This window comes from Lutjanus erythropterus, chromosome 2 (assembly GCF_056507025.1).
Source record: "Lutjanus erythropterus isolate fLutEry1 chromosome 2, fLutEry1.hap2, whole genome shotgun sequence".
NCBI lineage: Eukaryota > Metazoa > Chordata > Actinopteri > Lutjaniformes > Lutjanidae > Lutjanus > Lutjanus erythropterus.
Window position 1 is genome coordinate 25,110,259 of NC_139318.1, and position 12,761 is coordinate 25,123,019.

General features: G+C 39.6%; 1 protein-coding gene across 1 annotated transcript; it reads left to right on the forward strand.

Moving 5' to 3' along the window:
• Positions 1 to 885: 885 nt before the first annotated feature.
• Positions 886 to 11,275, forward strand: fbxo42 (F-box protein 42). The gene is made up of 10 exons (XM_084734345.1): positions 886 to 1,126; positions 2,128 to 2,407; positions 4,321 to 4,437; positions 6,125 to 6,259; positions 6,892 to 7,045; positions 7,171 to 7,281; positions 7,868 to 7,964; positions 8,201 to 8,257; positions 8,361 to 8,477; positions 9,569 to 11,275. The coding sequence occupies exons 2-10, from the start codon at positions 2,134 to 2,136 to the stop codon at positions 10,631 to 10,633; spliced, it is 2,127 nt and encodes a 708-aa protein (XP_084590471.1). The 5' UTR covers positions 886 to 1,126; positions 2,128 to 2,133; the 3' UTR covers positions 10,634 to 11,275.
• Positions 11,276 to 12,761: the final 1,486 nt, after the last annotated feature.

Sequence of the window (12,761 nt, forward strand, 5' to 3'; positions counted from 1 at the left end):
ATAATGGGTTGCGCAGCGCTTAAAACTGAATGACTGATTAAGTTTGTGGCTTGTTTGTCAGATTTATAGATTTCCAACATCTAACTACAATATTTACAAAATCAGGACCTTCACTATCATACAAGTCTGCATCATTGGTACTTGTCAGTAAAATCGCTAATTTATTACCTGTTTTGAACAGAATATCGTGACTGCACTTGTAGTTCAAATTCATTGTTATATTGCTAATTCTCTTGTGTTGAATCACAGCCCCCTAGTTTTATGCTTACTTTTTCCTACTCCCCGTACAAACCAGGAGGAAAGTCCTGGAGGACAGAGGACACACAGTGACACTCACCTGAATAAATTCTTCACAATATTCAGCAATTATCAGTTTAAAAAAAAAGTCTTATTTTGCAGGTTTTAATAGACCATTTTCACAGCAGACATTTTGACATGTCACGGTGGGAAAACCACAGATGACTGAATTCCATTTAGTTGCTTCACTTTCAGGGCGGTGGTAGTGTGCATGCTGACTCACTGTCACACTGTCATTCACATGTAATAAATTAGTACAAGAACAAGAGAGAATAAAACAATAAGAATATTATAAACAAGAAATAGATCAGTAGTCGAGTTAACACTATTGCACATAGTTTTGAAATTTATTTAGGCCCATTGTACAGTTTAGTATGCACTGATATTGCACCTAAGAGACATATTGCACAGTACGGTAATAAACACTTATATGTCTCTTTAATTCTTTGAATGGAATGTTCATATTATACGTTGTTTTTCATTAATTATTTCATTAATATTGAAGTGTTATGTTATTATTTTTTTTATTTTATTTTATTTTATTTTTTTTTAAGTGGTCAGATGGGATAATTCCAACGTTCCCCCCGGCAACACATTTGCCCAGAGCAGCTGGGGGCGCAGTGTTTGGTCCATGGGACCCACCCTGGTACCACAGACAGACAGTGAGTGAGCGGCTGCTGGAGCGGCGCTGAGCTGCGGAGGACGCTGTTCACTGAGTGGAAGATGGCGACTGTTTGGAGGCTGCAGAGGAACCTCCGGAGCTGATACCGGGGGAAGGAGAGGAGAGATACACACTCAGAGCCCACAAAAGACCACGTCTAAAACAACGGTATTACTGATCCTGCAACAGTTTACGAGTTAAATTGACAACACGTCAGGGAGAAAGTATCTGACATCAGAGGAGCTAGCGCTAGTCAATTACAGCAGCGGCACAGAGCCTCTGCTGAAGCTAACGATAGTTAGCGAAGATTATCAGCAGCAGACAAGACTGAAGATCCTAGCTAGCTCCTTAGCTAGCTGGATATAACGTTAGCTTAGAGTGTGGGAGAGGATGTTGTGCCATTGAAATAATTCAGAAGTGGTTTGTCTAGCAGAGGTATTTAAAAGAAAACGCATTCTCTGGCGATATGCCGCTAGCTAAAGATTCATTGATGTTAGCTAACGAAAGCTCGTGATCAGTTAGCTAGCGTTAGCCAGTGCTAGCTCGTAGAATCAAACGTTAAATTCTATAACATGTAAGCTAGCTGTTACATACCGGTTTGTCAGTGAAATAGTGGTGTTTAGCATAAGTCACCCCTCGTTTATCTGTATGATATATGACACGTTTCATGTTTTTTTGTAGCTGGTTAGCTTTAAGTGGTCTAACATTAGCAATCCAGCATTTCATTTATTATGTGATGGCTAACGACAGCTAGTTGGATGTAGCTAACGATATAAGAAAGACGTGCTATGTAGAGGGGCCAGCTGCTCAAGCAAAAGAAATGGCACCACCCGTTTCAGACAATGGATTTGACAGTAAAGATTGCTGAGTACTAAATGCCACAGAAATGTAATGGTGGTTTCAGCTTTGCAGTGTCATTGGGTTTCCTGGGCAGGACCAGATCTCGTCCAGTTTCGTTGAAGGCTTCATCCAATAAATTTGAGTTGCAGAAATCAAATAAAGAATATGTAGGGCAGATGTAAAATGGACGAGTGTACAAGAAAAAAATTGGCAATTTTAATTGCTTTCATAGTGCTGATGATAAACATGCTTCTGATCATCATATCATCATAAACATTAGTTCACATTAGTGCATACATCACTAGCATGTCTGCCCCATGTCTCAACAGACAATAATGTCCCGCTCTCCTGACAATGAGGATGGATGCTTTGTTGCCATGGATACGGAGGACGATGGTGCAGAGCCTGCTGGGATAACAGAGGAGGTGGAGGCAAAGATGGGGTCTTGCCGACAAGAAGGGAACATGGACAGTGGTGCCAAAGCAGGGGGGAGAACAATGGTGGAGCTGCCAGAAGAAGTTCTCGAATACATTCTGTCCTTTCTCTCACCTTACCAGGAGCACAAGACCGCTGCACTTGTATGTAAGCAGTGGTATCGCCTCATTAAAGGTATGCCACGCATATTTATAGAAAACTGAATAAGAAGGTGGACTGTTACAGTGGGTGTGAGTGGGCATTACACTATGAGCAGAGCAGTGAAAAATGGCATAAAGATCCAGTGTGTGAGGTTTATAGGTGTTTTCTTTTTTTCAGAAATGTAATATAATGTTCATTCAGTACTCTTTCATCAGGGTATAATCACTTGAAAACAGGATAGAGGTGTTTTTGTTTCCTTCAACCTGTTTATGTCAACAGAAGGCACGGGTCCCACCATGTTGCACTGCCATGTTTCTACAGTAGCCCAGAACAGGCAAATAGTGGCTCTAGACATGGCCTTTTGTGTTTAATGCAAGTTTTGTGGCCCACTGTAGGTTCTCCTACATCAGAGATACTCAACCTGCCTTGCCTGGGGGCCACTTTTGTAAGATAACAGTAGGCCAGGGGCCAGTTTATAAACAGACAGTAATAATAATTAGGTCTGGGCAGAACGGCCTAAAATATCTGTCATGGTATTATTTAAAGCATGGATGGTAGTGGTATACATCACGATATATTTGTTTGTCTTTAAATTTCAATCTAAATTCTTTTGCAGTAAACTGTACTTTACTTTTGGGGTAAAGTTGCACAGCAGCTATTGCTGTACTCTTAACTGTATTACTAGGACATGCTTCACACAGTACAGAGGTATTTTAACAACATTTATCATGCAAAACTGGAATAATAAATTGAAAAAAAGACAAACTTTTCTCAAGTATATCAAGTATTACCACCACTTATAACCATTGTTGTTTGACATGATTTGCAGATTATCATTTTCTGCGTGTTGTCTGACTTTTTAAACCTGAGTCATGTCTATATAAAGGCAGTTGCAAAGATCTTTTTTACAACTCTTCCCCCTCTTCATTGTGTTCACTAAAGTGAGTTGTTAGAAACAAGCTAAAACCAAAGCTGTCTGCATGCAGTCTGTTTAGCTTAGTTTGCCTTATATTTTCAAATCTGGCAAAGCTGTGTATTGGTTCTTTAATCTGTGCTTTTAACATTTTGTTGTAATTGTTGTTAAGTATCATGTTTGGTTTTGGTCAAGCAAAGTGAGGGCTCTATCACGATATCACAGTATTGTGTATAGTATTTGTAATGTAGGGCAAATTCATACTTGTGTACTCTCTAAACCATTTATATCTTCCAGCCCTAATAATAACTTTATTTATCATATAAAAAGAACAAACATCAAAAAGACTATAACTGATCTTTCTTTGTAATTATTTTTTTTGTAATTTAAGTGACTTAATAACTAACTTACTTATTACTACTTACTTATTACTAACTTCATTAACTCAGGATTTAAGGATTGACAGATAAATCAGTTGTTTTTTTTTTATTATTGAATAACTGCAATTGCATTTTAGTTGTAAATTCTTAAGTAACATTTGACAGAGCTTATACAACATTTAACATAGACAAAACATAAACATAATTTTCTCCAAGTAGGGAGTATGACATACACATTAGTATGACATACACATTTATGGGATCAGAATTATCCCAAATTCTGTGTAACTTCCACTCAACTAATAGTAAATAGGACTTGCCGTCTGATCCTGCTGCCCTCTGCACAGCCTGAAAGGCCGTCACATAGAGATCAGCTTCTTTTGCCAGCTACCTTATTTATTCCATCACACAAAACCGTAATATCTGTACCTGCTTACTGGGCTGCAAGTTGAGTATCGCTGTCCTACACACTTGGAAGGGGAGAGTGAGAGGAGATGTTTGCAATCTGCAAGCTCACTGCTGGATACCACTAAATCCTACACACTGGTCCTTTAAACACCTCAAGGGGAATGATTTAAAAGTAATGACATCATCATGTCATCATTGTCCACTTAAAATTTTTTGTGTTCCTGTTGCTCATTAATATTTTATAGGTGTTGCTTATCAGTGCTACCACGGTTTCCTGAGAGCTGTCCAGGAGGGAAATATCCAGTGGGAAAGTCGCACATACCCATATCCAGGAACCCCTATTACTCAGCGCTTCTCACACAGTCAGTATCTGCTGCTTCACAACATTATGTATACAGTGTTGACCAAAGCCACTTTTTTCCAGAAGTCAAAAACACAGAATTTCAGGTTATGTATCTAACATCTCAAAATATTACAGATTATGAGTTCAGTATGCAGCAGATAAAATGGTGTCTGTCATGTGAAAGATCAGTGACTCATGAAAAGAGCAACATCAGACACTTAATCCATTTTGTCATCTGATTGACTTCAACAACACTTAAAATAGATTTGGTTTTATGGAGGCAGCACATATTCTAGTTTTCAGTTTCAAGCTCATGCAAACCTCTTATCAACAGCATAATGTTTTTTAGCAGTAAAAACAGTGATTTGTGATAAACTGCTGTAGCTACATTCACTGATATAAACGGAAACTAACCTCTATGTTTGCCTTCATATTTATGTAGAATAAAGCACCATTTTAATGATGTATGTAATAATTTGATTGTAGTGTCAGACAAGTATAACTGCGGCTTTTTAAAGGGATAGTTTGGATTATTTTAAGTATTATCTGCAGTAGATGTAGGCTGACATGCCCCTAGTTTGGGGAAGCAGAGAGGAGTACCAGCACAGAAGCTAAACCACTGTACTGCTGTAGACAGGATCAGTAGCAAAATTTTAGCTATTAAAAAAAACAAAAAATATCAATATCATTTTAAGTGTATGCCATATTGAGAATATTTTCCCTTCACCTTGATGTCAGACAGCCTTTTATAATGGGAAACTGCTTTTAATGTAAACCAGATATCACTTTCTCTCCTCAACCAAACTCCTTTGTCAAAAATGGTTATTTTACTATATAGAAGATGTGTGATGCTGGTCTAGGGCTGCCTCATTGGTTAGTTTGTTTATGTTATCAAGTGACTTTGGTGAATCCAAACTCCTTTGAAAACACCAAATTCACACAATAGCACAATAACTAACTAACAGATCAAGGCAGTGGTAGACGAGCAACTCAGGTGTTCTACAAGGTAAAATTACTTATTTTGACCATGGTGTGTGGTTGGTTTGAAGAGACTGTTATTTGATTTGTACATAATGGCATTTTCTTGTCAGAACAGTCTGTTTGACAGCAAGGTAAAGTGGTGAAAATATGCTAAATATAGCATACACTTTAACTGGTATTTGTTTGGTTTTGTTTTGATTTTTTTAAGTGGCTGAAATACATTTTGCTGTTGACCGTATCCAAAGCAGTACATTGCTTAACTTTGTGCTGGTGCTCCTTTCTGCTTCTCCAAACTGAGGGCATGTGCACTGTCATCTACTGTAGGTAATACACTGACTGTGGATAAGTACCTCATACAACCCCACATCAAATAATCCAGACTATCCCTTTAAGGTCCTCTGATCGTGAAAACTAGGCCATCTAAAAAATGGGTATTTTAAATCATGCTGTAATCTCTCAGTGCAGCTGTATACACCTATGTACAAAGATTTGGAGACATCTTCCACTTTACTGGAAACACTAGGCACTGATTTTACCATTCTTCACAGACTATATATATACATATATACATATATATATATATATATATATATATATATATATATATATATATATATATATATATATATATATATATATATATATACACACATGACACTCTTGAGCTCACTATTTGCACTCTCTATTAAGTTGTGGTTAAATTTTCTTTATTTCTTTGGTTGCAGGTGCATGTTATTATGACTCAAATCAGTCCATGTATGTGTTTGGGGGTTGTACTCAGAGTAGCTGCAATGCTGCCTTCAATGATCTATGGAGACTTGACCTCAACAGCAAGGAGTGGATCCGCCCTTTAGCCTCAGGTACGAGTCTGTTACCACAATAAAGGCCAACAGGAACCAGAGCTGTTTTTACAATATATAGCCCTGATAAAAAAGTAACTTCACATGGTGCTTATGTAAGGGGAACTGTGGGAGGGAGAACCACATTAGCGAATATAGTAGTCAGATGCTCAGCGGCTGAGTACACAGTGTTTGAGGAGATGGTGATAAAAAATAATAAAGAAGCATCGATGAAATGAGACTGTAGTGGAATTATTTTACTAGTGCACTTAACATTTTATTGCTGTAAACTTTAGTGCTCACTGTGCCTTTTATGAAACTGCATGCTAAGGATTAAGAGGCAGAGCTGTACCTGTTTAAAGAACATGTACTGAGAGATTTGGTCTATTACATCATAAAATTAATGCTCATGTGTTTTTAAACACTATTTGTTACCTTAAGGTGACGTGAAAAGAGTTACATAGTCTCACTGTGTGAGATGTTTTCAGCCATTTTCACTGAAGACATTAAGTAGGAGTGAACTTAAGTGTTATTTTCTCTCCACTAAAATATTGTTTGGTATATATGAACTTGATTATTGATCTACACATGCGTGCAACATCATGCTTATTTAGCTACATTGTAAAGCATAGCTTTGCTCTGTTCTGTTACAGGCTCTTATCCATCTCCTAAAGCTGGAGCGACTCTAGTGATGCACAAAGATCTTTTAGTATTGTTTGGGGGTTGGACTCGCCCCAGCCCTTATCCACTGCACCAACCAGAGAGGTTTTTTGATGAAATTCACACCTACTCCCCGTCAAAGAACTGGTGAGAGACCCCTCAGTATTAGGATTTAAAGGATGTAGATGTAACAAGTTGAAAGTTGGGACAGTTTTTCATCATTATTGTTTTTCTCCCTTTTTGCAATTCATTTTTTTCTTCTGTGGTCTCAGGTGGAACTGTATAGTAACAACACATGGACCTCCACCTATGGCTGGCCACTCCTCCTCTGTAATTGGAAACACCATGGTGGTGTTTGGGGGATCACTAGGAGCACGTCAAATGTATGAATGTATTCCTTATTTTTAATTACACATTATCCAAAACCAAGCTGCATAAATTAAATCTGTTACTAAATCTGTAATACAACAACGATCGGACGTTTAGTGTTCTGTTTGCAAAGCTGTTTCACCTCCTTGTCTGCAGACAATAAAAATATTATTGACTTTTAAGTGTCAGGTGACTGTGAGTATATAATTTACTGAGGTGATGGAGTTACATCACCTACAGCCCAATATACAGTCAGTGGAGTTCTGCACAAAAAACTAAGAAAAAATAGACTTATGGAAAGCACATGTGACTCAGGAGCTGTTACACAGGCTGTGTAGATGAGTTAGCTGTGTAGAAGACCTGAGCCATCTAATTTGACAAGTCTTATCGTTAGACATATACTGGCTTTCTCAGCATGTAATAAAGTCCCTAATCAATTGTAGTATTTTACTACTGTCCACCACAGACATTGATGTAACAATATTTTAATGTGAAACACATTTTTCGGCTTTAAATCTCAAACTTTATTAGTTGGAGTGTATTAGTGAATAAAATCTTTGGCTGTCTCTCACATCTGATGTCTCTGATGGTTCTGATCAGGAGTAATGAAGTCTGGGTTCTGGATCTGGAGCAGTGGTCTTGGTCCAAACCACCCATATCTGGGCCATCACCTCACCCCCGAGGAGGCCAATCACAAGTAAGAAGGCCTCAACATTAAAACTATACAAAATAATCCTTTCTTTTTTCTGACAATATTAGATAGTATTATTGCTCTTTTAAACTTTATTTACTTTATTTATTTAAGTTGCTACCTAGGTCTGACAATAAATGTGTTATTTAAATAAAGTGTTGGTTGAGTTTTAACTCTTTTAACTTAACTTCCAACTTTTTCATATGAAATGAAATGATACCTTTTAAATGTTTTCCTGTTAGATTGTGATTGACGATCAGACGTTGCTCATCTTGGGAGGCTGTGGCGGCCCTAATGCAGTAAGTTCTTTTTGTAACTTCATCCTAGTATCGGAACAACATCTATATCTCTTAAAAGTGAGTACAGTTTTGACTCATTATCCTCTTGTCTTATGTGTTAAAGCTCCTTAAAGATGCCTGGCTCCTGCACATGGATTCCCCACCATGGAGGTGGCAGCAGCTGCAGGTGGAAAATGAGGACCACGGGGCCCCAGAGCTGTGGTGTCACCCGGCATGTAGAGTGAGTGTCTGTCTTTGCTGTCAGCCTTAAAGAGCAACTCCGTCATTTTCCGATTTTTCAAATGGAAATTCCCTCTCAGCTGTTACAGAAAGCAGTGATGTAGGTTACAATGGTGCTCCCTATATGTTTGCAGTTACCTTCAACAGGTGTCCATATTTTACATGTTGCTCTGTCAACCGCTGGCGTTTACATAGCAGTGTTACCATGCAGAAACCTACGTCAGGTCAGGTGGGAAGAAGTTTGTAGAAGGGCTCAGGAAAATATTAAGTCAGCATTGACTTTGAAAGACAGACTTAAGTAACTGATATAAAAAAAAGTAACCTACATTAACACCGTCACTAGCCTCTGCTGTGCTGTTGTCTATTGTTTACAATCTAGGGCTGCCCCCTGCAAGTTGAAGATTGTTTGAAGCTGTGCTGGTGGTTAATTGATGGGAGAAGTTGAAACGAGAAGTTTTTTTACATTGTACTCAGAGCAATGAAACAGAATGTCAGGCTGTAATCTTTACAGTCTCTCTAAATAACCACAAATCCAACTGTGATGAAAGTGGAGAAGAGTGATAGAAACGGAGGGCAGATGAGACACTGCGGTGGCTGATAGCGCCGTCAGAGAGAGAGAGAGACAGACACTCTGTAATGCACTGGGATTTTTTACCCTTGTGAAAGGGAAGATGGACACTTTTCCTTTCTCTGTTGCGAACTGATGATATTTTCACATCACAGATGACTAAGAAAGCCATTAAAACATGCATTTTAATTGTAAAACCTACTCATGCAGTGTGATAAAGGGGTTTAGTGTGGTGCTGAACTGAATTGAAAAATAGAAAAAACATCAAATCTTCATATTAAACAGCCGTATTCGATTTGACTGACAAACTTCTTAATCGGATTAGAAAAAAACAGAAAGATCAACCCATCTATTGACAGTGAGAAAGGAATCGATTCACCTGCGTTTAAAAATGAAAACCTGCACATAGATGCTATTTTGGTATATATATTTGGTATGAAAACAGTATTATTCTGCATGTCTACATGTGTAATGAGGAGATTGATCAGTAATATATTTTCCTCATCTTATTTATTCACCTGTAGGTGGGCCAGTGTGTGGTGGTTTTCTCACAGGCTCCATCTGGCCGAGCACCACTCAGCCCAAGTCTTAACTCTCGGCCGTCCCCCATAAGTGCCACACCTGCCCCTCTGGGCCCCGAACCGCCTTCCCTGCGCTCTCAGTCTCCTGTGCGGAGCGGCGCTGCTGGCGTTGTCCTGGGAGCTGTTGAAGAGGCTCCTTGCGTAAACGGTCGATGGGGTACACTGAGACCTCGGCCTTCAGCGAGAGGAGGTGCCAGAGACGGGAGCCCATCCTCGTCCCAACAACAGTCTCCTTCACAAGGCCCGGACAGTCCTCCTCTCCCTCCTCTTCCCCCATTATTAAATGGATCCTCCCCGTCACCCCGGACCAGCCCTGCGCAGGCTGCGTCCCCTCCCTCTCGCCCCCACCTGCCCGCCTCCACAGACTATGACTGGGAGTCTCCCCCTTCTGCTGCGCACCACCCTGAGGTGCCCAGCACTAATGGTCTGCACACACCTCCTGCAGGCTCCCCACGCACTCCCCCAGGAGCAGTGTCCCCTGCTGCCTTACGACGAGGTCTGGAGGCAGTGAAAAACAAATCTTCCTCATCTTTGCCGTCTTCATCATCGTCGTCTTCCCTTCAGACACAGGGGGCTTCTCCTGGAGGAGGCGGAGGTGGTGGTGGAGGAGGAGCAGGTCCTCCTGGAACCCCTCCGTCATCGTCCTCCAGCCCTCCACAGGCTGCTGGAGCTGATGGACATGCTATCCCACCCATTGCACGGCGTCTGGGCCATCACCCGCCTCAGAGCCTGAACGTAGGCAAACCTCTATACCAGTCGCTCAACTGCAAGCCCATGCAGATGTACGTGTTGGATGTGTCCCGGGCCAAATCTGCCGGGGTGGTGTCCTGGAGAGTTTACGGGAACGGGACTCCTGCCGCGGTCACGGGGCCTCCTGAGACCAGCCTTCACACAGTGGTACAGGGACGGGGAGAGCTCATCATTTTCGGGGGCCTCATGGACAAAAAACAGAATGTGAAGTACTACCCTAAAACCAACGCCTTGTACTTTGTACGCGCTAAAAGGTAATGCAGCTCCAGGCCGGATTGGGAAGACAGATGCTCCGCCCTGTGAACACACAAGGGAATTGACACACAAGGCCTTTTTCCTATAGAGAGGATTATGGGAAAAGAACATAATCATTGTTAGATGTTCCACTTCAGATTCACTATTCTCCCTTCTGCCTACTGCAAGCATTCAAAGTAAAACACTTTAACTACACTTTGATAAAAACATTTGTTTGAATGAGAATCCTGATTGTGTGTGAGTGTGAGTGTGCAGTGATTAGAGAGAACAGGACATTTGTTGTTGTTCCCTAAAAGGTGATCAACCAAACAATAATATTTCTGTTTTTTCTGTGTCACCCTCCTCTGAACTCTTGACAGAGAGGAACTCTGGAAGAACGGAAGCTTTTAACAGAAATGGTTGATGACTACCTTGCTTTTTGTATCACTCTTTAAGCCTGCAATGTTTACATTGAAAACCGTGTGTGTGTGTTTGTGTGTGTGTGAGAGAGAGAGCATGTGTTATGTTTGTGTGTATGTGTGTAATGTGTGCACGGTGGCGGTTAAAAGTTGTTGACTAATGTGTGTCGGGGGCCATGGTGGGTGAGAGATGTGGCACTGTACTATAAACATAGTTAAACAATAAAGGCCTCCATGTCTGCTCTGTCATAGTCTTACAATTCCTGCTTTGTGTTTGAGTGTGTGTGATGTCTATCAAAAATTACTGCATTGACAAAGAGATGTCACCATAACAAATTGCCCTTTTTTTCTGATCATGAACTGACATTCTCAACTTGTTAGGCAAATTAATGTTAGTTTTCTAAGCAACTGAAAACCTAGATTTAATTGCTACTTAGTGCCGCAACTAATGATTATTTTCAAAATTAATCATTTGGTCTATGTAATGTCAAAAATTGTGAACAATTTCCATCTGTTTCCCAGAGCCCAAAGTGATGTTTTTGAATTGCTTCTTTTGTCCAACCAGTATCCAAAACCAAAAATCCAGAGTCCAAAGAGACTCCTCATTTACTGTTTACTGTCATTTTTAAAGAAAAGCAGTAAACCTTCACAATTGTGAGGCTGGAGTCAGCATTTTTTTTTTTTTTTTTTTGACATTTTTGCTTGAAAAATGACTGAAATGATTATCAAACTAGTTGGCAATATACTCAATATTTAGTATTACATTTAAATGCTACTGAATTCATATCATTTTAATATTTTACCTCGAAAAACCATCTCTCGATTAGTTTGGTCCATATTCCTTGTTTGACATTTTTGATTAGTTACTTCACGTGATGCAATTTAAAAAAAAAAAAAAAAAAAAAAGATATTATGTTTCTTGGCTTGTTTCTCACATATTCAGACATAAAATTAAAGAGCCCAATATAAGAACTGTATTCAAGTTCAAAGTTAATTTTCTGGATCCAGAAAATGAAGTTGAGACAAAAAATTTCTGTCTTTGAAACGGTGTCATGTTGTCACGTCAAATTCCAAATCGTGATTGACTGAGAATCTTGTTAAAAACTGATACATCTTGACACCAACACAGAGGTGCCTGAAAACCAAACAAATATGGAGGCTTTACATCAACTGAAGACTGTCACTGACTGCTACTGTCACTGCACAGTGCTTTAATGTTCACACGACCAGCTCTGTAATCAACTGTTTCTGTGACGTGAAGGCTCAAAGGTTTGCGTGGGAATCTCTCCCATTTCTACCCTCCATCCCATCCAACACGAAGGAAGTGATTTAGTCACTCATTCGAACTCTTTTTGGATCTTGTGACATACTCTGATCCATGAACTATTGTCAGTTGCCAGGATGTTCAAGTTTACTTAAATTTTTAGATCCAAAAAAGACTTTCTTTGAATTTTCAACATCTAAATTTTCTGTCTGAATATGCAATAGCAAACCAACAAACAGAAAAACTGGTTTTGCAATTTCAAATTGCAGCTCTTGAAATGAGCTGAAAATTTTTAAATATTCAGGGAAATTCAAACCATGCAAATGCAGACAGATGGTTCACATTAGTCAGGGCATTTTTAAAGTCTGAGACTGTGGGCCTGCCCTACAAAGCCTGGAAAATAAGTGACCCTCCTTAGTTTACTTGCTTAGTTTCACACTGTTCCTTGTCTATAGGATCATAATTATGT

Excerpts from the sequence above, each read along its gene's own strand:
- fbxo42 (XM_084734345.1), top strand. The coding sequence starts at position 2,134 with ATGTCCCGCTCTCCTGACAATGAGGATGGATGCTTTGTTGCCATGGAT. Across the intron at positions 7,282-7,867 it reads TCACTAGGAGCACGTCAAAT|GAGTAATGAAGTCTGGGTTC; the intron begins GTATGAATGTAT and ends GGTTCTGATCAG. Across the intron at positions 7,965-8,200 it reads CCCGAGGAGGCCAATCACAA|ATTGTGATTGACGATCAGAC; the intron begins GTAAGAAGGCCT and ends TTTTCCTGTTAG.